This window comes from Neofelis nebulosa, chromosome 12, assembly GCF_028018385.1.
Source record: "Neofelis nebulosa isolate mNeoNeb1 chromosome 12, mNeoNeb1.pri, whole genome shotgun sequence".
Classification (NCBI taxonomy): Eukaryota; Metazoa; Chordata; class Mammalia; order Carnivora; family Felidae; genus Neofelis; species Neofelis nebulosa.
In genome coordinates this window covers 34,946,070-34,970,772 of record NC_080793.1, presented here as the reverse complement: position 1 = coordinate 34,970,772, position 24,703 = coordinate 34,946,070, and the positions used below count along the sequence as shown (strand labels likewise).

The following is a 24,703-nucleotide window of genomic DNA, read 5'->3' as shown; positions in this document are numbered from 1 at the left end:
AAGAGACGTGGACCGAGAAAGGTGAGTTGTGTCGCCTGAGGTCATGTCGCCAGTCTGGAGCGGAGCCAGACCTGGAGCCAGAGAGTTTTGTTGTCGAGGCTCTCTCTTAACCACTGTGCTCAATCTAAAAGAGAAGCTTTACCCAGATTCCTGCCCTCTGTGATGATAACCCGTCAAAGGGACCGAAACCCTAACAAGGATCTGTGAGCCCCAGCATACACCTCTCTGTTTTCTCACAGGAAGAAAAGCCTTTCCTGGAAGTTCACCAGGCGGAGCATGTCAAGCGGCTCCTGAGGAAGGCCCCCCTGCAGTAAGCCCCGCTGTGGTTCATTCCCCCCTCCCTGGCCCCCTCCCTCCTTCCTCCCTCCCCCCCCCCACCCACCCAGGTATTTGTGCCAGTGTTGATGAGCCCTGACAGTGCAGGAGACCCTGAGATGACCAGATGGGCACATTAGTCAGGACTCTTGTTTGCTGATGACAGAAACTCAGCTCAAACTAGATTAAAGAGAAAAAGCAAACGTGTGGCCTTTCATAATTAAAAACTCTAGAAGTGGTCGGTTCCGATGCAGACGGATCCAGTGGCTTCACTGATATCAGAACCAGGGCTGGTTTCCTCATTTTCTCTTAGCTCTGCTTTGATCTGTGTTAGCGTCGTAGTTAGGTGGGCTTCCTCCCCATGGTGGCCCTCAGAATCTCTAAGCTTGTACCCTCCTGGTTTAAGATCACAGGAAAGAGAAACTTTCCTTTCTAGTAATTCAAACCAAACTCCTATGAGTGGGTTTCATGGAGTCGCATCAGACCACATGCATTCCCAGAACCAATTACTGTGGCTAGGTGATTAGAGTAAATGGATCATTAAGCCTGTCATATGTTCATCTTTGGAACTAGGAAGTTGTTCAGCCTCACTTAAGCGGTAGGACTGAGGGGAGGGAGCAGGTTCCCAGAGAAACAGTGCAGGGGCTGTTACCAATACCAGGGGACATAGCTCATGGCCAAGCAAAAGCAGTGACCAACCCTATCCCTGCCACTGCCACTGTGTACAAGGGGATAAGCCCCACAAAAGGGATGTGTCTAATCCAGGGTCATACAGTGGCAAAGCTAGTACTTTGGTTAGAAGTACGTTGAGTTACATGTAGCAGAAAATGCAAAATAACAGTGGGACACACAAGAGGGAGATTTATTTCTTTCTCATATAAAAGAATTCTGGAGGCAGGTAGTTCATACTGACCCTGAACTGCCCACCACGGGAACTTACTGGTCATCTGTCTTTCTGCTCCAGCTCTTAGTAACTGTCATTATGAAGGCTGTCCGTGGTCCAAGACGGATGCTGGGGTGGGCTCCAGCTTGGATCAGCCACCATGTCTGCATTTCAGACAGCAGGCAGGAGAAAAGAAAGCGGGCAATGGGGTCCCTCCCAGCTGTGTGAATTATACCTCAGCACCCTCCCCCAAACTGCCACATCTGGTGACATCTGATTGGCCTGTGCTTAATCTTAGTCACTCTAGCTGTAAGAGAGATCAGGAACCATAGCCCTTTAGTTTGGTGAATTGCTGTACTGAATAAAACTGAGTCTCTGTTCTTAAGAATAAGGGGAGAATGAAAACTGGAATCTACCAGGATGTTCTTTTTCTTCACTAAATTCTAAGATGAAGCAGAGGTTATTTTCAGAAGAATCGGGCATTTGTTTACCAACCACAGCCTCTCTTTTCTGTTATTTATTCATTCACAGGGAGACTAAAAAGTCCTGGTTCCAAACCAGGGTGTATGAGTGGGACCCCTGCTTTCAGTTCCCAAGCAGAATGATTGGAACCACTGTGTTGGCTTTCATATGCCTGTACCTTGTAAGTAGAGCCAAGCAAACCCTTTCCTATTTTATAAGTGGGATGGGGTTAGGGCAGGGCTTATTCTTTAAAAGCTGGGTCAAAATTGAGTCTGTAAATAAAAGAAGTACATTTTTTTGACCACCATTTTTACTCCAAGGACACTTTTACCCACATGGTGAATGACTAATAAATATAATTGAATTATTTATGGAGACTTCCGGTTGTCAGCTCCATGTAAAGAGCTTGCAAGATGCCAGTCCATCCTAACAAGTAAAAATCTGAACTGAAACTCAACAGTTCTTAGATCCATAAGAGAAGTCATGGCACAAACCATTGTCCCTGAAATTGGAGACAGGTGGATCTAAAGAATTACAATGGAATGGAGCAAATCAAATCCAGCATGTATAAAAAGAATTATACACCACAACTGAGTTGGATTTATCTCAGGTATGCAAACCTGGTACAATATTAAAAAAGCAATTAACGTAATCAGTCACATCAACAACCGAAAGAAGAAAAATCCCATGATCGTATCAAGAGATGCAGGAAAAACATTTAACAAAATTCAACACCAGTTCATGATAATTTTTTTCAGTAACCTAGGCATACAGGGGAACTTTCTCAATCTGATAAAAAATATGAACAAAAAAATCTACAGCTAGCATCATACTTTATGGTGAGAAATTAGAAACTTTCCTACTAAACTCAGGAAAAAGGCAAGACTGTTTCCCCTCATCACTCAGCATTTACTTAGGAAATCCTAGCTAGGTAATAAGACAAGAAAAGCAAATAAAAGGTATACTGATATGGAAAGAAGAAGTAAAAATGTCTTTGTTCACAGATGACATGATTGGGTATGTAGAAAATCCAAAAGAATCAGCAGAAAACTCCTGAAGGGGCATCTGGCTGGTTCAGTTGATAGTGCGTGTGACTCTTAATCTCAAAGTTTTAAGTTCGAGCCCCATGTTGGGTGCAGAGATTACTTAAAAATAAAATCTTGAAAATAACCCAACTCCTGGAACTAATAAGCAGTTATAGCAAGGTTGCAAGGTACAAGGTTAACCTACAAAAGTCAATTGCTTTTCTGTGTATCAGCATTGAACAAGAGGAATTTGAAATTAAAGAAACTATCATTTACAATAGCAACCCCCCAAAAGGAATACTTAAATGTAAATCTAATAAAATATGCACAAAGATCTATATGAGGAAAACTACAAACCTGTGTTAAAAGACATCAAAGAAGAACTAAATACGTGGAGAGATATTCCATATGTGTGGATGGAAAGATTCAGTATTGTCAAGATATCAGTACTTCCCAACTTGATCTACATATATTGGGATTGATCTATATTGGAATTCAGTGCAATCTCAATCAAAACTAGGGGGTTATTTTGTGGATACTGACAAACTGATTCTACAGTTTATAGGGAGAGCAAAAGACTCATAATAGCCAACAATATATTAAAGGAAAAGAAGAAAGTTGGAGGACTGACACTACTCGATTTCAACTTACTACAAAGCTACCCTAATCATGATGGTGTGATGTTGCCAATATAGACAAGTGAATCAATGGACAGGATAGAGAGCTAAGAAATAGACCAACATAAATAGAGTCAGCTTATCTTTGACAGAGGGGTAAAGGCAATACAGTGGAGCAAATATTTTCTTTTTAACAAATGGTGCTAGAACAACTGGACATCCACATGCAAAAAAAAAAATGAGTCTAGACACAGACCTTCCTAAATATTAACTTAAAATGAATCACAGACCTAAATGTCAAATGCAAAACTATGAAATTCCTAGAAGATGAAATCAGAGAAAATTTAGATTAACTTGGGTTTGGTGATGACTTTTTATTTTTTTAATTAAATTAGTTATTGTTATTATTTGGCATTACCAATTATTTGAGAGTGGTAGTGAATTTATGCATGAATGTATGTTTGTATGTAGGTATGTATATATATTTATTTTAATTTCAGTGTGGGCAACATAGTGTTATATTATTTCAAGCATACAGTATAGTGATTGAACAATTCTATACATTACTCAGTGCTCACCATGAAAAGTGTACTCTTAATCTCCTTCATCTGTTTCACCCATCCCTCTACCCACTTCCCCTCTGATAACCACTAGTTGGTTTTCTATAGTTCAGTGGTGAAGATTTTTTTTAGATATGACACCAAAGACACGAACCATGAAGGAAAGATTGATAACCTGGACTTCATTAAAATTAAAACGTTTTAATCTGCAAAAGACTCTGTCAAGAGAGTGAAAAGACAAGCCACATACTAGGAGAAAATATTTGCAAAAGACACATCTGAAACAGACTGTTATTCAAAGTATACAAAGAACTCTTAAAATTCAACAATGAGAAAACAAATAATCCGATTTAAAAATGAACCAAAGACCTTAATAGGCATCTCACAGAGAAGATATACAAATGGCAAATAAGCAAATGAAAACATGCTCTATAGTATATGTCATCAGGAAAATGCACATTAAAATAACGATCAAAACAATTACTGTACGTTAAAATATTAGAATGGCCAAAATTCAGAATGCTGACAATACCAAATGCCGACAAGGGTGTGAACTGGCAGGAACTCTCATTCATTGCTGGTGGGAATACAAATGGTACTCTTACCATATGATCCAGCAGTCACCCTGCTTGGTATTTACCCACATGCACTGAAAACTTATGTGCACACAAAAACGTGCGCATGGATGTTTACAGCAGCTTTATACATAATTGCCAAAATATAGAAGTGACCAAGAGCCCTTCAGTAGGTGAATGGATAAATAATCTTTAGTACATCCAGACAATGGGCTACAATTCAGCACTAAAATGAAATGAACTACCAAGCCATGAAAAGACCTGGAAGAAACTTAGATACATATTAATAAGTGAAAGATTCCTATTTGAAAGGATCACATGTTATATGATTCCAACTGTGTGACATTTTGAAAGGCAAAATTATGTAGACAATAAAAGATCAGTGGTTGCCAAGGATTGGGGAGAGGGAGGGATGAATAGGCAGAACACAGAGGATTTTAGAACAGTGAAAAGACTTTGTATGATACTATATGGTAGATACATGTCATTAGACATTTGTCCAAACCCACAGAATGTGCAACACCAAGAGCGAACCCTAACGTAAACTATGGACTTTGGGTGATCATCATGTTTTTTTGTATAGGTGCGTTATTTAAGTTTGCTTTCTCAACAAAAAATTTTTTAATGTTGCCATCATTCTGACTTTCATATTTTATTAAGCACAGAGCCAAACATTTCACGTGGTCAAAGTTATCTGAGGTAAAACGTCTGAGTCAAAAGGAGAGTCAAAATGGAGAGATAGAAGTGGAAGACCATATTGTCTTCTGGATGATACCTATATAAATTAATCCTGTGATTAAGTTAAAAAAAAGTTTTTAATGTTTGTTTATTTTTGAGAGAGAGAGAGACAGAGCATGAACAGGGGAGGGGCAGAGAGAGAAGGAGACACAGAATCCGAAGCAGGCTCCAGGTTCTGAGCTGTGAGCACAGGGCCTGATGTGGAGCTTGAACCCACAAACCTTGAGATCATGACCTGAGCCGAAGTCAGACACTTAACTGACTGAGCCACCCAGGTGCCCCTCCTGTGATTAAGTTTTAAATGAATGTATGAGTTAGGTAATGCTGGAGTACCACATAAACCCCTAAATTTTAGTAACTTAACACTATAAATACGTTTGCCTATGTAACAATGTTGAGTAGGTGTTCAGGTTTGGGGGACAACAGTCGTCCATGTGTTATTCTGTAACTGAGATTCTTCCATCATGTGCTTCATTATCCCGAGAACCTTCACCCTCTGCATCCAGTCAACAGAAGGGGAAGGTGCATGGAGAAATGCATGTGGGAGGTTTTCAAAGTGCCCTTGTAGAATAGCACACATTCCTTCCACTCATCTTCCATGGGCAAGAACCTCGTCACATGGCCACATCCCTCAAGGGAGGCTGGGAAATGTAGTCCAGCTTTGTGCCCAAAGAAGGGGAGAATGGATTTTAACTGACAAGTGGAGTTCTCTGCAATGTGAGTAATTGACTTGGAATCATTGTGTTCCTTTAGTCTTTAGTGGTTATCTACTGTATGGCAAGCACCATGCTAAGACCTGGAAGAGAGAAGAGAGCTGATTCAGCAGAGTCTTGGCCTGGGAGAGACCCATGGTCTAAGAGAAGGGGATGTGATGTGGCATGAAGTACGTGCCATGTAAAGAGAGACAAAGATAAGGTGAAAGTGATCTGAAAGTTTAGTGCATTATTCGAGATTGAGAAGCTGCCTGAAGATGGTGGCATTTGAGCTGCGCAAAGACAAACAAAATTTGGTTGATGAAGTAAAATGGCAGTAGGAACTTTAGAAGCTTTGGCATGGTGGTAGATGGTATAAAGGCATGATGACAGGATTATGGGAGTGAGAAAGTGTGGCGTGTATACAGCAAACAGTACTTTCTCCAATGTGGTTACCACCAAGATGCAAGAAGAAGAGTGGGGAGAGATATGGCTGGAATTGTCCCCAAGGTCACTTCTTATTCAAAGTTAGACATTCATTTCACTTTGAGGTAATTAATGTTTGAGGAGTGACTTGAGCCGTTGTAGGACTTAGTCTTATATGCTATGGGGTGCAGAAAAGAGTTTGGGGTGTCTCCAAAGGTGTCTTCAGAGAAGTCACAATCCCACTCATCTTGGTATAGCCAGTGGTCAGAATCTATTTCATATGCATTTTGAACTTCAAAGAGTTTGACCTCAAAACCAAAGAGAAGTCCATATGTTATTTACATAGTAGGCTGGACTCAGGTGAGACTTTGAAATGTTTGCTCTTTGCACCAGTTCATTGTCATTGAGTTCTGCATGTTCATGTATGTGAGAGACGAGCTGGATGTGTTTGAAGGGGAGCTGGAGAACTACATCGCCTCCATGAACCAGACGGGGACCCTGACCCCTGTCATCCTGCAGGTGAAAGAGCTGATGAACGTCAGCAAAGGTAAAACCATCCCGCTCCCTTTGTTGGGAAAGTGTGGGAAACAGAGAAAAAGACTTACAACCGGTGGCAGGTGCACACCTGGAATAATGATCGCTGTAGTATTGCTACTACCTGCATGAGGTGACTGGTTTGGGAGGAAAAGTGGGTTACAACGGATCCATGCCTCCTTGGATGACTAGAAGGCCAGTGGGGTGAGGACCCAGGCCACTTTGTTAAAAACTCTTTGGGGCTAAGTTGAACATCCCTGAGAATTTTCTCATTTTAAATAGCCTATTTTGTTCTGGTGCCAGTGGGAACAACTAAAATCATCATATATTTTTCACTTTGGAAAAAAAACAGCAAGCCTTGGCTTTTCTTTAGGATTATATGAAAAGTGTATTTATGTTGTTCAGATTTAATTTCTGCTTAGTTCAGGCTGCTATACCAAATTACTGTAGACTGGGTAGCAGAAACAACACACACTTGTTCCCCCATTCAGGGGTCTGGGAAGTTCAAGGTGCCAGAAGATCTGGTGTCTCATGAAGGCTTGCTTCCTGATTTCCAGATGGCCGTCTCTTTGCATCCTCAGATGCTGGAGAGCAGGGAGAGGAAGCAGACCCTCTCCTGTCTCTTATAAGGGCACCAATCCCAAAGGCCACATCTCTAAACACCATCATACTGAGGGTTAGGGCTTCAACATGTGAATCTGCCCATAGCAGCCACTTTACCTTAAAAAAGCAGCTTTCTTTGAAAACATTCTAATTCTGCGCCCATTGCCCACAGAGGGAGGAGAGTTATTCCCTCTTGCCTGCTGAGAAAGGCCCTGGATAAGATGTCAGGTAAACTCTGTGTCATCAGACAAGTTGGGTCCTCTCTCTTGCACCTTGGTTTCCTCATCTTTAAAATGGGGCTTGGAGGGGCGCCTGGGTGGCTCAGTTGGTTGAGCGTCCAACTTCGGCTCAGGTCATGATCTCACAGTCTGTGAGTTCGAGCCCCGTGTCGGGCCCTGTGCTGACAGCTCGGATCCTGAAGCCTGCTTCAGATTCTGTGTCTCCCACTCTCTCTGCCCCTCCCCCACTTATGCTCTGTCTCTCTCACTTTCAAAAAAAATGAATAAATGTTAAAAAAAAAATTTAAATGGGGCTTGGATAGGGGTGCTAAGGTTTCCAGAAGCCTTTGTGGCACTGATTTTTAGTGGCCATAAAATACAAAATGCTCCTTAAGCCATGAAATAGGTGTTGCCAATGATATGTTTACTTAAGACTCGTAAACTAGTAGAAATAGATCTAGTGTGGATTATTTGAAGAAAATTCTCTTTCATACGTGTGACATGGGAAGTTACCTTTTTTTTAAAATTCAAGTTAGTTAACATACAGTCTAGTCTTGGCTTCAGCAGTAGAACCCGGTGATTCATCTCTTACATATGACACTCAATGCTCATCCCAAAAAGTACCCTTCTTAATGCCCATTACCTATTTAATCCATCCCCCCACCTACCAACTCTCCAGCAACTCTCAGTTTGTTCTATTTAAGAGTCTCATGGTTTGCCTTCCTCTCTGTTTTTATCTTATTTTTCCTTCCCTTCCCCTATGTTCATCTGTTGTGTTTCTTAAATACCACATATGAGTGAAATCGTATCTGTTTTTCTCTGACTTATTTCGCTTAGCATAATACCCTTTAGTTCCATGCACATTGTTGCAAATGGCAAGATTTCATTCTTTTTTATTGCTGAGTAGTATTCCATTGTATGTATATGCATGTGTGTGTGTGTATATATATATGTATATATGTGTGTATATATGTGTGTGTGTGTGCATGTGTGTATACACACACACACATATATATATACATATACATATATATATATACGTATATATATCATATATATATAAATCATATATATGTATATATGTATATGTATATATATATACGTATATATATATATACACACACACACCACATCTTCTTAATCCATTCATCAGTCTATGGACACTTGGGCTCTTTCCATAATTTGGCTATTATTGGTAGTACCACTATAAACATTGGGGTGCATATGCCCCTTCAAATCTGCATTTTTGTATCCTTTGGATATATACCGAGTAGTGTAATTGCTGTGTCATAGGGTAGCTGGAAAGTTACCTTTTATGTGAACACTGGGGCAGATACTGCTTCTTCCCTATCACCACATTTTATTGTTGCCCTTAAACATCTGTATTCACCTTTAATGTTGATTTATGCTCCGCCTTATGAGTCCCTGAGTACAGCACTCAGCAAGCATACTCTAATCTTTAAATTCAGCAATACTAATTTTAAGTCTTACTTTTTTAGGTTTACATTTCCACCCCTCTTCTGGGCAAGTTTTTTAAAAAAAAAAAGATTTTATTTTTAAGTCATCTCTACACCCAGTGGGAAGCTTGAACTCACGACCCCAAGATGAGGAGTCTCACGCTCCATTGACTGAGCCATCCAGGCACCCCTGAGCAAGTTTCTAATGCCAACTTCAGTTACTTGCTCTGGGTGAACTGTAGTAACTGTATCATCTCATTCATTCATGGTTTACCCACTCTTTCATGGATTTGCTCACATGTTTAGATACTTTGAGAATCGAAATATAAAAATCACTCTGTCTTGATTTTTTCCAGCTTTAAAACAGCTGCCCTCTGGCCAAGAGAGACTTCAAGCTGAACATGCTTCATCTTTGGGAAGATAAAGGCATTAAATTAAAGGTGTGCAGTCGTGTTCTTGCTGCTGGCTGGAGGGAGTCTGCACTCGCTCTGCTTGTGGCCAGACTCCTCTAATCCTTTCCTTCAAGGATCCCTGTACCCCCCAGGGGTGACACTTGGTGGTTTACCAGCTTCCTTTGTATTGCTTGAGGTTTGGGATATAGCTGTTGCCTAATCCTAGTGATTTCTGGGACGGAGGCATATTTAAAACTTGAAAGGAATGAAAATCAGTTTCTTTTCCTTCTTTTTAAGAGAACTTTTTGAAGATTCAGTTAACACACCATACAATTCATCCATTTAAAATACAATTCAGGGAAATCTAGGTGACTGTCGGTTAAGTGTCCGACTTCAGCTCAGGTCATGGTCTCACAGTTCTCGAGTTCGAGCACTGTGTCAGGCTCTGTGCTGATAGCTCAGAGCCTGGAGCCTGCTTCAGATTCTGTGTCTCCCTCTCTCTCTGCCCCTCCTCTGCTCATGCTCTGTCTGTCTGTCTGTCTGTCTCTCTCTCAAAAATAAAATAAACATTAAAAAAATTTTTTTAAGGCACCTGGATGGCTCAGTCAGTTAAGCATCTGACTTTGGCTCAGGTCATGACCTTGCAGTCTGTGAATTCGGGACTCTGTGCTGACAGTTCAGGGTCTGGAGCCTGCTTCTCATTCTGTGTCTCTTCTTTCTCTGACCCTCCCCTACTCACGCTCTGTCTCTCTTTCTCTCTGTTTCTCAAAAACAAAATAAGCATTAAAAAAACAAAAAGAAAAGAAAGTACAATTCAGTGGGTTTAGTATTTTCTCAACCATCACCATTGCACAACCATCACTACATCAAATTTAGAATATTTCCATCACCCTAAAAAGAAATCATGACCATTTGTAATCACTCCCCATTTCCCTTTAACTCTCCCAGCCCTAGATTACCACTGTTTTCTGGCTGTGTGGATTTGGCTATTCTGGACTTCTTATATAAATGGAATCATATAATATGTGGTCTTTCTTCATTGATTTCTCTCACATAGCCAATGTTTATAAAGTTTATCTATGTCATAGCATGTGTCCCAATTTCATTATTCTTTCTTGCTGGACTTTAAAAATAATATTTAAGTTTATTTATTTATTTTGAGAAAGAGAGAGAGAGAGAGAGAGAGAGGCAGAGAGAGAGAGGGAAAGAGAATCCTAAGCAGGCTCTGTGCTGTCAGCCCAGAGCCTGATGTAGGGCTCTAACTCAAGAATGGCAAGATCATAACCTGAGCCGAAATCAAGAGTCGGATGCTCAACTGACTGAGCCACCTAGGTGCCCCTATTATTTATTGCTGAATTTTATTCTGTTGTATGAATATACCACATTGTGCTTATTCATTCATTAGTTGATGGAAATTTGGGTTGTTTCAACTTTCTGGCTATCATGAGTAATATTGCTATGAACATTCATCTCCAAGTTTTTCATGTATTTTCATGTATCTTGGGTGTGTACCTAAGAGTGGAATTCTGGGTTATATGGTAACTATGTTTAACCTATCAAGGAATTGCCAGACTGTTTTCAAAAGCAGCTGCATCACTGTGTATTCCCACCACCATCAGGGGTCCAATTCCCTCCATATCTTCACCAACGCTTGTTGGTATGTGTCTTTCTTTTTAAGTTTTTATTTATTTTGAGAGAGAGAGAGAGAGAGAGAGAGAGAGAGCACAAGCAGGGGCGGGGCAGAGAGCAAGAGAGAGAGAGAGAGAGAGAATCCCAAGCAGGCTCCTCACTGTCAGCACAGAGTCCTATGCAGGGCTCAATCTCACAAACAGTGAAATCATGACCTGAGTCAAAATCAAGAGTTGGGTGCTTAACCGATTGAGCCATCCAGGCGCTAAGCTATATGTCTTTTTTATTACAGCCATCTAATAAGTCTGAAATGGCATCTTTTTGTGGTTTGGGTTTTCATTTCCTTGATAGCTGATGATATTGAGAATCCTTTCATGTATTTATTGGCCATTTGTACATCTTCTGTGAGTAATGTCCATGGAGATTTGTTGCCTACTTTTAATTTTTTTAATGTTTATTTTTGAGAGAGACAGAAACAGAGAAAGACAGAGAGAGATAAAGCATGAGCATGGGAAGGGCAGAGAGAGAGAAGGCACAGAATTGGAAGTAGGCTGCAGGCTCTGAGCTGTCAGCACAGAACCTGACGTGGGGCTCGAACTCACAAACCATGAGATCATGACCTGAGCCGAAGTTGAACACTCAGTCGACTGAGCCACCCAGGCACCCCCATTGCCTACTTTTAAATTGAATTATTTATTGATTATTGATCTGTAAGGGTTCTTTATATTATACATAAATCCCATAAGAGAGATACAATTTGAAAATATTTTTTCCCATTCTGTGAGTTGCTTTTTCACTTTCTTGATGGTGTCTTTTGAAACACAAATGTTTTTTAACTTTGATGGAGTCCAACATATTCATTTTTCTTTTATCACTTTTATGTATCTAAGACAACATTACCTAACTTGAAGTCTACAAAGATTTATTCTCATATTTTCTTCTGAGACTTGTATAATTTTAGCTTTTACGTTTAAGCCTGTGATCTATTTTGAGTTAATTTTTGTCTATGCTGTGAGGTAAGATTCTAGCTTCATTGTTTTGCATGTGAATATCAGTTGCCCCTGTGCCATTTGTTGAAAAGCATATTCTTTTCCCCCACTGAATTGCCTCTTCATCCTTCTTGAAAATGCATTGACAATGAAGGTTTACTTCGGGATTATCAGTTTATTACATTGATCTGTTTGTCTATCTGTATGGCAATACCACACTTCATTACTGTAGCTTTGTAGTGAGTTTGAAATCAAGAAGTGTGAGTCTCGAAATTTCCTTCTTCTTTTTCAAGATGGTATTGCCTATTCTGGGTCCCTTCCTTTTTATATGAATTATAGGATTAGCTTATCAATTTTTGCAAAAATTTCATTGGAATTTTAACAGGGGTTGGGTTGAATCTTTAGATCAGTTTAGGGAGCATTGCCATGTTACCAAAGATCCAGTACATGAAAGTGGTGTGTGTCTTTCCGTTAATCTAAGTCTTCTTTAATTTCTTTCAACAGTCTTTTGTAGTTTTCAGTGTAAGAGTTATATACTTCTGCTAAACTTATTCTTAAGTATTTTATCCTCTGCTACTAGTGCAAATGCAGTTGTTTTCTTCATTTTCACATTGTGCATTGTTAGGATACAGAAATACAATTGATTTTTATATATTTGTCTTGCGTCCTGAAGCCTTACTGAACTCATTTATTAATGGGCTTGAATATTTTTGGTTGTTTGTTTACTGCTTAGGATCCTTAAATATAAGAAAAAGTCACTGGTGAATAGAGATAGTTTTATTTCTTCCTTTGCAGTCTGGCTGCATTTTCTTGCCGAATTGCCTCGGCTAGACCCTCTAGTATAATGTAGATAGAATTGGCAAAAGTGGACGTTGATTTTCTTATTCCTGAACTTAGGGGGAAAGCAGTCAGTCTTTCGCTGTTAAGTATGATGTTAGCTGTGGGTTTTTTTTGCAGATGCTTTTTATCAGGTTAAGGATAAAAGGGGTGTTGGATTTTTTAAAATGCTTTGATTGGACTGACTAAGAAACAGCTTGTCCAGAAGCTTTTATACCTTCAAATCATCTCTCTTTCCTGTTTCTCCATCCCTTTCTCATAAGCACACAGGATCACAATGAAAGCACATTAGATACAACCAATTAAAAACTGTGAGTAATGTCCGTGGAGATTCTCCACAGGATGGATGGGATGAAAGAACATTCAAGACCTCTTGATTCCAGTTATCCTTGTACATGGTTGCTCTTTACTAGAGGTGGCCAATCGAAATCAACTATCAATGGTTTTACAAGAATGGAAGGGAACTACGATGTGTATACTCCCTAATTTTCTCTTCCCCGTACTCACTGTAGATGGAAAATATTAATACCCAGGGAGAGGCTTGTGCGGGAAGTAAAGGATATCAAGGGTGTGTGTGTCTGAAATGAACCAGAAATATAAACAAACTTTATTTACACAACCCTTTCTGTGTGAGCTTCCGCATTTTGAAAATACTGTTTCTGGTTCATCTTCTCAGGCCTCTCTTGTCTCTTTTTCTACTTCAGGAGTCTGGCTGGTGACCATCTTGCCTGCCTCCCTCACGTGTGTGAGCTATCTGTTCCACATACTGGCCTGTTACAGGTAAGAGGGCTCTGGGAGTCATTTGTGTGTCTTCAGCCAGTACTTTTCTAAAAATTCCGGAGCAGTGACAGCAGTACCCAAATTGGAACCAGAAAGGTGTACATAGTCCAGGAACAGCCTGGTAATAAAACAAAACCCAAAACGAAAACACTATTGATTTGAGCTTCTACCATAAGCTTGATATTGTGCTTAGAATCTTTTGATTTTTACTACAACCGTGAGAGGTAGTTTCAGCTCTGTTTTTACAGCTGAGAAGGCCGAGACTCAACAAAATAACTCACCCAAGCCATTAGCAGCTGGCCATGTCCTGAGAGGTCTTGTCACTTCTGCTACACTCAGCATCCCTGTTGGGTGTCAGGCCTGCCCCGCTCTCCAGGACTAAACACACTGGGTTCCCAGCAGGTGCATCTGGCTCAAGGATACATCAAAGGAGATCGGGTCAAGGGCACTAGGTGCATCAGTCTCTAGAAGAGCAGAGCAGGAGGAGGGGATGGCCTTCAGTATGTAGTGAGCACTCCACTGCAGACAGCAGTATCTGCCATCCCTCCTCTCTGTCTCTCAGTTCCTTCTTCCCTCTACCTCAGGCTGTAACTCATATGCAGTCACAGGAGGCCCAGGGCCAACTCCTACCCCTCCAAAGCATCCTGCCTTTACCTCCTCCCCATCTGGCTGCACAAAAGGTGGGTCTCTGGCAGATCGCATCCTGGCACAAAGAGGCCCCAGCTCTCCATCACAGCCCTAGCTTGCTCCCTCTCTCTGCTTTCTTCTCCCCAGACCCCATGGGTGGGCTGGACACTGCTGCTCTCCCCTTCCCTGCCTGATGCAAGGATATGTCTGCTCCTCCCTTCATTGACCTGCGAGTGCCTAGGAGATGATTAGTGAGACATTGGACCACAGCCAGTCACAGACACCTTTTAGAGCTGGCTGCACTGACATGGTAGAGGGCCCAGGGAAGAAATGGCTTCTGTGGTGGGGAGGCTTCTCTGGTGTCCAGGCTGGCCCCTTCTTCCCACACCTGTCACAGAGGAATGATGATCCCTGCCCTGTCTGCTTTACAGGACCATGGGGCAAAGGAAATAGTGGATAAGAAAGTCCTTCAAGTGGACAACACTAGCACTGTGCCAGTATTTTTATTTTTCTTAGAATTATTACAACCTATATACAGCCTCTTTTAAAAAATGTTATAAAAAATATTTAGTGTAAAGGAAGTCTGAAGTCATTCAGACTCAAGTTTGTTGCCCCAGAGCCAAACGTTATTCATTTTCTGTATCCCCCCAGAAATTTCCTATGCCCCATGCAAATATATCTGTGTGTTTGTATTCCTGATGGCATACTCTACTCCAGTGTTGCTGAGCCGAAACATAATAAAAACCACAGATGCAATTTCGAATTTTCTAATAGACATGAGTAAAAAGTAAAAAAGGAGATGAAAATAATTTAATAACATATTTTATTTAACCCAACATAGCCCCCAACCATCATTTCATTGTGTAATAAATATACAAACTATTAATGAGATATTTACATTCTTCATTTCATACTAAGTCTTGCCAATTTAGTGATTATAATGTTGCAAAACCTCCTGGAAAACGCTGGATATAGAATGTTAGGGGAAAAGTGGGACACAGATGTAAATGGGGGTTGTGAACATAACCACTGCCAACCTAATCTTCGTGCCGAGGGCCAGGCCGGGACCAGCACGTGGGGAAAGCATGCAGAGGTTTGCTGGGGGGCTGGGCTTCTCCATTTCCTTGATGTTGCTATAAGGTGGGTCTATCATTAAAAACAGTTTTCCATTTTTACCTATTTTGAAATATTATTATATGAGTAATACATACACATCACAGAAAAAGTAATAGAGCAAATTGAAGAAAATAAAAGCCACACAGACACTCAACTATCACATTCAGTCACCATTGAGATTTGGGAACTATATAATATTAAGATTTTTAAATCGTCAGGGAAATCATGTCAAGACCATGGTGAGGTATCACTTCACACCTGTTGGAATGGATAGTACCTTTTTTTTTTTTTTTCAACGTTTTTTATTTATTTTTGGGACAGAGAGAGACAGAGCATGAACGGGGGAGGGGCAGAGAGAGAGGGAGACACAGAATCGGAAACAGGCTCCAGGATCCGAGCCATCAGCCCAGAGCCTGACGCGGGGCTCGAACTCACGGACCGCGAGATCGTGACCTGGCTGAAGTCGGACGCTTAACCGACTGCGCCACCCAGGCGCCCCAAGATGTATTTTATTTTATTTTATTTTATTTTATTTTATTTTATTTTTGTATAATTTAAGAGAGAGAGCGCACACACGCACACAAACTGGGGAGGAGCAGAGGGAGGGAAAGAATCTTGAACAGGCTCCACGTTCAGTGCAGAGCCTGACATAGGGCTCGATCCCAGAACCGTGGGATCATGACCTGAGCCAAACTCAAGAGTCGGACTCTCAACCAACTGAGCCACCCAGGTGCCCAAAACGTATTTTAAAAATATTTTTAAGGCTAGTGAGAACTGTCCCACGAGCCGCGGTCAATACAAGGAAGCTGAGCTGGCTTCTATCTCCCTCTGCAGGCTTTTCTGTTGGCATCTGTTGAGCTCTAAGTACATAAGGAGCTGTGGTTATGAGCATCACTGATTCCCCACTTTTTCTCTAGAAAGCACATGAAGAGGCTGTGGGCAGGAAATAAACACTTTCTCCCTTTGAAGTTCCATCATCCTTCCTCATCGAAGAGTGTGGTAAGTCTACAGAGGCCTGTCTCTGCTCTGAGACTAAGTGGCCAAGTCCTGCTCTCCTGCCTCTTAGGCAGGGGCAGCATCCGGGGGGAGGGACAGCCCTGCACTGGGCATCCAGAGTCCTCTAGTATACTCTTCTGCTGGGTGACCCAGGATAGTCACTATCCCCATCTGGCCCTTGGTTTCTTCATCTGTAAAACAATGACAGTCATGGCATCTGCCCTGGTATGTTGGTGGGTGAACCTCAAATGAGGCAGAGATTCTGGCCCCGTATATTGGAAGTAATCAGTGTTTTCACCCCTATGAGACCCCTTTTCCTTTTTAAATCTCAGGTGGCCATTGCAAGGTACTCTGGCTGGCAAATAGCCTATATTCTGTGGGGTAAGTGTCATCATGTGACCCATTCCCTGGGCACCTATGGGGTCCTGGCTGTGGGGAGAGAGAAGAGAGGTGAGGAAGAAGGAGGTGGGGGGTAGGTATGGGTAAAGGGAATCACCTACCTTCCTTCAGGAAGGAGGGAGAATCCCACACTCACAAAGCTATCATTACTACCTGCCCGAAGCCCATGGGGCAGAAATGATACAGGTGGTGGTGACTTAGAGGAGCAAGTGACTCTCCCAGGCAGGACACAAATGCTTTCTAATGGAGTTGACATTTGAACTGCAGGGCGAGCCGCAGGTGAGCGGGAGGAAAAGGGAGGTCGTGCCAGGCAGAAGAAGCTGCATAAGCAAAAATGCCAGGACCTTTGGTGGGAGGAAGATAGAGGGGCTCTGCAGGAAGTCATGACTGGGTCGCGAAGGGCCTTGAGTGACCGTGGGTTCCCTTGGTCCACAGGCTACCTCATCATCCACGTGGTACAGAGCCTGTGTGGCCTGATGATCATGTACAGCCTGGTGTTGCCTGTCGTCCACAACCAGGGCCTGGAGATGCTCCAAGGACTGGGCATCGGGACGTAAGTGCAGGGTGGGCTCTCTGTCATTGCCCAGGGCCTAGGCACTGGTGTAGCCTCGAAACTGCTGTTGGGCTCTCACCCATTCCTGGACCGACACTCTCAGCTCAGACCCAAGGATGGGCCAAAATAGCAACTCATCACAATGGGAGCCTTACAGTTCATAAGACATTTCCATTCTCACTGTTCAGTGGGGTGCTCACAGTTGTGTCTGGGGGGGACACACACATATCCATTGTATAGCTGGGAAGGTTAAAGTGCAGGGAGGTGACAAGGGAGTTCGGACACTATAGAGGGAATCTGAGTTCAGGTTTTAGATCAGCTGTGTGACCTTGGGTAAATTACTTCTCTGAGCCTCAGTTTATCCCATATGGAAGATAAGAGTGAAGGCTGACGTAACTGATAATTCACTGTGCATCTTTTCTCTTAAGAACCCTTTAAAGGCCGGGCCTCATATTAACATCCATTTGTCAGACAAGGAAACAGAGGCACAGAAGGCTAAGCGATTTGTCCAAGGAGGGGAAGAGGCAGGGTTGGGAGCTAGCGATCTGAAGCCGAGGCCCCATTTAACTGCCACCCACACTGCTGCTCAGGCGATGCAAACACAGGGTGTGGCACTCTCCGGGGACCTCCCTGCTCTGAGCTCCTTGGTTCCGCACTCCCCCAAAGCTATGTGGGAGGCTGGGCAGAGCCTGCCCGTCCACTTTCAGGTCCTTCATGAGCGCTTTAAAAACTTCATGCTTTTCTTTGATTCCCATGCTGTTAAACACGTATCCCAGCTGCCACTCGTGGACAAAGGGATATAATTAAATCCTGGAGTTCTAGTATGGAGCCAAACGACCTGACTGTGTGACTTTGAGAAAGTCACCTCCCCTTTGTGAGCCTCCGTTTTCTCAACGGACAGTGGGTGTGCATCAAGCACAGAGCAGGTGCCGCAACAGTCTCGCCCTGTGTTTCAGCCTCACCATATCCATCGTCCTGGGTCTCATGACCCTGCAGGTATGGATCGCCACCAGCTTCTTCCTGCAGCCAAAGATGAGCACGGCTGACAAGCAGAAGCCCTTGGCTCTCAACAACAGGTGAGGGCAAAGAAGGAAATGGGGCTCGGGGGCCTTGGCTTCAGCAGTCTCTCCTTCCTTCCTCTTCACCCATGGCAGGTTCCTGGGGGGACAGTGCCCTCTCTGAGAGGGTGAGGGGCCGTGGCTCAGGAGTGGGCTCTGGAACCAAACCGCCTGGGTCCAAATCCTGGCTCCACCCCTTATGAACTGTGTGACCTTATGTGACCTTACTGAACACCTACGAACCTCAGTTTCCTCATTTTACAAATAATTGCACACTCCTCACAGAGGTATTCTGAGAATGAGATGTGTTAAAATATGAACTTAGAACAACAGTACCTGGCCCATGGTGATCCTTTGGAACTCATTCATTTGAAGCCATTCACTCGGGGAGGAAACAACAGGGCCACTGGAGATAAAGAGATATTCCTACGTGACCTGCCTGCAGAAGCTCACGGTCCACAGGAGCCAGCAGGCACAGTCACGTGGCCCCAGTACACTCCAGACGGTGTGAAAGGCTCATAAGAGCAGCACAGGGAATGGAGAAAGAGAGACGGGGGTGGTTCATTCAGCTGAAGGTGGGGAGTTTGAGCTGAGGTCAGTAGGGTGGTGGGATTCCTATGGGGAGAGCTGAGGAGAGGGCATGGCCAGCAGCCCTCACTGCACGGATGAAGGTAGGAAGCCATAAAAGGGCAAGATGTGTTGAGAGAACCGTGAGAATCCAATATGGTGACCATGCAGTGGTCACCATAGGTGGTGAGGGGCAGGGAGGAGGCACAAAGTGATGATCCCAGAAAGGCCCTTCTCAGAGATGGCCCAGAAATCCAGCATGCAGAGTTTGGGCTTTATCCCATAGGCAACAGGAAACTACATGGTCAAGTGGTCACTGGAAAAGTTTCCTTTGGAGGACTTGGAACATTTCCAGCTGGGGGCAGGTCACTGTTACAACAGACAGTGGGAAAGCCACAAACTCTGCTGTAACCACAAAGCCAGCTGTAGCCACATGAGATTCCTTCCCATACAGGAAACCTCAAAACCCAAGGATCCCATGAAACATCACAGTCTCCACCTGTCCTGCACTGGGCTCAGCGCCTTCTGTGTGGTGTCTGAGCCAGTCCCCACAGCAGTGCTGTGTGGTGGGGACAGTCAGCTCCCAGTTACAGCACAAGGTCACAGGGCTGGGAGATGGGAGCAGCAGGATTTGATCACAGGCATGGGGTGCTGAACCAGCCTGCTAGCCACTTCCTCATACTGAAAGGGTGCTGCCTGTCTGCCTGCTTCTGTTTGCAGGAAAGCCTTCCACAACTTCAACTACTTTCTGTTCTTCTACAATGTGCTCCTGGGCCTGGGCGCCTGCCTCTCCAGGCTGCTCATCAGCTGCATCCTGGGCACGTGGCTGATTGCCCGCATCGACAGGACCATCATGCAGAATGGCTATGAGGGTGCAGACATGGGTAAGTGGCCGGTCCCTGAGGCCACGCATTGAGTCAGGCGGAGGGGACTAGTCTTGTACCTTTGTGGTGCCTGCAGGCTGGGTACCAGAGGCCTGGACTTCACACTCTTTGCCTCAGAGCTCAGCTTCTCATGGAGGCTATAAAGCTGAGTAGCAAAAAACATTCAGGGGGTTCCGGGGTGGCTCAGTTGGTTAAGCGTCCAACTCTTGATTTTGGCTCAGGTCATGATCTCATGGTTCATAAGATCGAGCCCTGCATCGGGCTCCACGCTGACAGTGCGGGGCCTGCTTGGGATTCTCTTTCTACCCCTCTCCCTAGCTTGCTCTCTCTCTCTCTCTCTCTCTCTCTCTCAAAATAAATAAATAAACTTAAAAAAAAAAGAAAAAGAAAAACACATTCAGCCTGATGGTCAGAAGAGAATTCAGGCAAGTAAATTGCTGCATATTTGACAGACCTTCAAGATATCATGGAGAGCAGTAAGAGGTACTAGAAATTCCATCTGAACAGTCAGAATGTAAATATGAATGCACAGCCCTGAAAATTTTGAGAAAGAACACATCTCGGAATGACTGGTGTGTCATTAGTTGGAAACCTAACTTAGTTAAGAAAACGGTCTGTTCAGTTGAAATAGTCTGAAATCAAGCCATTTCTGTAGAGCGAAAGTAGCTTTTGTCTTATTTCTGACCTGTGTCCAGTCATTCACTCGTCCATTCATTGTAGGACTGACAGCCTCTCCGTATCAGCCACAGCTCTCCTTCTGCTTTGAGCTTCACATTCTCCATAACATGGTTGGATTAGAATGCTATCTTAAGAACCCTTCCTGCTCTTCCGACCTAGTTTTCTAGGCTCAGTGAGAACATGGGCACCATATAGGAACAAAGTGGCATTGCAGCCACATCATCAAGAGCACAAGCTCGGGCATCCTGGGACACAGGGCATACTGCATGGCCTGACTTGCCTTCTGGGTTTCAGGGTTCAGCGCCTGGATTGGCATGCTCTATGTGGATCATTATCATACCAACCCTGTGCTCGTCAGCTTTTGTAACATCCTGATCACAGGGCACAGGGAGCGGAGGCTGCAGCAGACCATCAAATACTGGTGCCTAAATCAGTCAGCAGGTAAGGCTCTGTCTGAACCCATGCTGGGGGTGGACAATAGGGAACGAGTACCCTAAGGCTTCTCTGGGATCCCTGAGATGTTCCAGCTTCCCCTTTCCCTGTCCCCCTTCCTCCATACTCCCTGCCCTGGGAGACCTTTGACCTGAGAAAGCAGGAGGCTTAGTCTTCAGCCAGCCTGGCCATGGGACCCCTGAGGTCTGGTGTCCTTGTCCTTCTAAGTGGGCCCCTCCCTTGTTCCCAGAAATGAGCTCTAGTTCCACTGTCTGAGTTCACTATTCCATTTGTTTGAGACCCCACCCATATCCCAGGGTTCAGAACAGGTGCTCTCCAAGATGGGGCTCAGTTTTGCTTACCACCAGTGCTTCTGGCCCCCAACACCTGCCTCCTCAAGGCTCTATAACCGTCTACTCCAGCCCTCCACCCCTACTACTCTGCTCTGCCTTCTGCTGGGAAGCCCACCAATTAGTCATGTTTTGTGGGCACCAGTCTGGATTAAGTTCATCACTGTTCCCAACTATATCCAGCTATATCCAACATATATCCGGCTCTGGGACAAACTCATGTCCCTTCTGTCACCCTCATGTCCCCAGGGGTCCTGGTGCAGCTCCTTCTCCCACATCTCACACCTACCAGTCAGCTTCTCCAATAGCCTCTGAGAAGGACAGAGACAAGCCCTGTCCTCCAGGTCTGTCTGCTCTGATTCTCTCCCAGGTCCCCGAGTCTCAGCCAGGTCCAGGACGCGGTGGCTTCTGTTGCAGACCCTGGTCAACAATCCCAAACTAGTCATGCTCAGAAAATCAAGACCAGGTCATAGCTCCCGGGAGTTTACCCAGATTCTTTTGATGGGCTCAGAGAGCTGACAGTGACCTCCGACCTTGCTATAAGGCCATTCCAGGATGACTGCTCCAGAGAGGACCCAGGCTACCCAGCAGCTGTCCCCTGCATTGTGACAGGATGCACAGTCCCTGTCCACTGCATACAGCACCAGACACTCGTGGATGGCACCTGGGCTGAACCATGAAGTCTCAGCCCTAATAATTCACTCCTCTGGTAAAAAGATCAAGAACTAAAGAGAATTTCTGTTGAACAATCTTTTCTCAATGATTTCCACTATCGATGGTTAGGAGGCAGCCTTGGGGAGTTCCATATGGACAAACAGTTTGACCACAGGGCAGAACTTTGTGTCAGTGAAGAATGTGGTAAAATGGCTATCTATACCAGGAGAGTTTGACTATTGGACACAGTTGTTCTCTGGGAGACAATATGGCCTTAATCCAATAGGATCCTCATTGCTCCCCCACTTTCCAGGCCTCCTGGTGGTGGGAGAGACCCCAGCCTCTAATCTGGTAGTGTGAGCAGGCACACATTGGGCTCTTCCTGCCATGGCCACTGGGATGAGGAACAGATCAGAACTGACCTGGGTCTTGGGCACAAAGAAGATATACACATCTGACGAGGAGGGGATCCCCCAGGAAAGCTGCCTATCTGCGGAGGCAGAGATGGGGGTGTGCAGGCATTCTCCTTGGAGGACAACAGAGCAAAGGAGTGGGAGCAGGAGAGCCCCAGGCATGTTGGAGGAGGAGAGGCCTCTGGTATTTGCAGTGCAGGGAATCAGGGGTGGGTTAGACCACCTAGGGAGGCTCAGACGCCAGGCTGGGAGGCCTGGACATTTCTCTGTGTGCAGAGGGCCCAGTCCTCACCCTGAGTCTTCATACCCTCGTGTAAGGTCTCTGATGGTTCAGGGCTTGTACAAAGTGACCAAAGTCATGCAGCTTGTGCAAGTGCCAGGAGGACATACCAACAGGGTGAGGGAAGTCCCCATCCACCTCATGAGCCCCAGAGCCATTGAAGTTCGGTAATCACATTAAGCATCTACTGTAAACCTAGTCCTATCGCTAGACGTGTCTGCCAGACTCATCTCTTTTAATTTAACCTTTGCGACTAGACTTTGTCACTCCGCTTTCAGAAACTGTGACTGGCGTGTCGGGATCCCCACATGACCACTTCCAGCTGTGTAACACCAGCTAAACTCCTTTGCCTTTCTGTGCTGCTTTTTCCTTATGAATAAAAAGGGCAATACCTGGGCACCTGGGTGGGTCAGTTGGTTGTGCGTCCAACCTGAGCGTTGGCTCAGGTCATGGTCCCAGGGTCGTGGGATGGAGCCCTGCATCAGACTCTGCACTGAGCATGGAGCCTGCTTGGGATTCTCTCTCCCTCTCCCTTTGCCCCTCTCCCCTGCTCTCTCTCTCTCTCTCTCTCAAAAAAAAACAAAAAAAAAAAAACAAAAAAAAACCCCAATACCTGCAACACCCAAAATTATTTTGAGGATAAAATAAGTTAATACAGGGATGAGCACTGTGTGTTGTATGGAAACCAATTTGACAGTAAATTTCATATATTAAAAAATAAAAAATAAATAAATAATAAAAAATAAATAAATAAATAAAAATCATTCAGCACCAGTACCAACCAAAAAAAAAAAAAATGAGTTAATACATGCAAACACTCCTAAGTTAGTGCCTGATACATCCTAACCTGAATAAATATCAGCTATTGTCATTTTCATTGTTTCACTTCGTGATGATGTGATTAATGTCTGTTCACCTCACTAGGCTCTCAGCTGCATGAAGAAAGGAGCCTGTGATGGTCTCCCCTGAGGTAGTTGCCTTGCAAATTAGTGCTGATTTTCCCCAGGATCTACACTCATCGGCCCTATTTGCTTCTAGACCTACTAGTAGACTTGGCCTCAGAAGGCATCTTGGCTAGCAAGGGAGAGTGTGGGGATCGTCCCGTGGCCACATATATGGACCCTACGCCTGGAAAGTCAGAAGTCATCCATGACCCATCAGGTCCCCACCAGGGAGGAATGGCCACAATGTACCTGACAGGCTGGGGCCTCTAGGGAATGTCTGTCTTTAAAAGAATTGTATAAAGAGGTACAGGAACGCTGGAAATCCTACTTTATAGGTAGCATAAATGTTGATGGAATGAGGCCCATTTGTAGCCTTGAAAGGTGCCTCACAAATCTTGCCCCTGGACACGAAGCAAGCAGGGAGAGTGTGGAGGTCACGGACAAGGATCCCAGGAGGATACTCATGTAGGTAAAGAGGAAACACGGAGCCCCTAGAGGGAGACGGAGGATAGAAAGTCCTGGGACCTCATCCACTGGCAAATTCTCTTTCTCTGGTCTTGTCCTTTCCACACACGTTTGATTTCTTTACATGATTCCTCTACATAGTACTGATGTACTAATTCCAGAGACGGAACTAGAAAACGACAGTTCCTAATATGTGGCCAAAAGAAACGTCAACAGGAAAAGCAGAGAATGTTTCCTCTTCCTTCAAAGCTGTAGGAAGCCAGCCACTGTCCTGGGGCAGAAAGGGGCCTGGTAAGTGTTATTTCTAGACACCCAGCTTCCGTGGTTGTAGCTAATGCCTATGGAGGTACCTTCAACCGCTGGACTCCCAAGAGTTCTGAGGGGCTGTCTCTGCTCCTGGCCCAGGTTAGGGATACTGAAATGACATGTCCTCTGCAGAAGTGGGATTTGGGGCCTCCTTCAGTAGTGAGGGAAGGGGCCTGGCCCATCTCCCTTCTCCCGCATACAATAAGATGGTGACCCTGCAGGATTACTTAGTTCATGGAGGAATGTGAA

General features: G+C 44.2%; 1 protein-coding gene across 2 annotated transcripts in view; it reads left to right on the top strand.

The window, feature by feature from the left end:
- LOC131491652 (stimulated by retinoic acid gene 6 protein-like) overlaps window positions 1–23,138 on the top strand; it is a 64,129-nt gene extending 40,991 nt beyond the window's left edge. For both annotated transcript variants that reach the window (XM_058694843.1, XM_058694844.1), the window contains exons 9-19: window positions 240–310; window positions 1,730–1,841; window positions 6,687–6,840; window positions 13,657–13,732; window positions 16,393–16,474; window positions 16,804–16,852; window positions 17,306–17,423; window positions 18,380–18,499; window positions 19,769–19,932; window positions 20,905–21,051; window positions 21,763–23,138. In XM_058694843.1, coding sequence (XP_058550826.1) covers window positions 240–310; window positions 1,730–1,841; window positions 6,687–6,840; window positions 13,657–13,732; window positions 16,393–16,474; window positions 16,804–16,852; window positions 17,306–17,423; window positions 18,380–18,499; window positions 19,769–19,932; window positions 20,905–21,051; window positions 21,763–21,911 — 1,242 coding nt within the window. In that variant the 3' untranslated portion in view covers window positions 21,912–23,138. The remainder of the gene's footprint in view (window positions 1–239; window positions 311–1,729; window positions 1,842–6,686; window positions 6,841–13,656; window positions 13,733–16,392; window positions 16,475–16,803; window positions 16,853–17,305; window positions 17,424–18,379; window positions 18,500–19,768; window positions 19,933–20,904; window positions 21,052–21,762) is intronic.
- The last annotated feature ends 1,565 nt before the right edge of the window (window positions 23,139–24,703 follow it).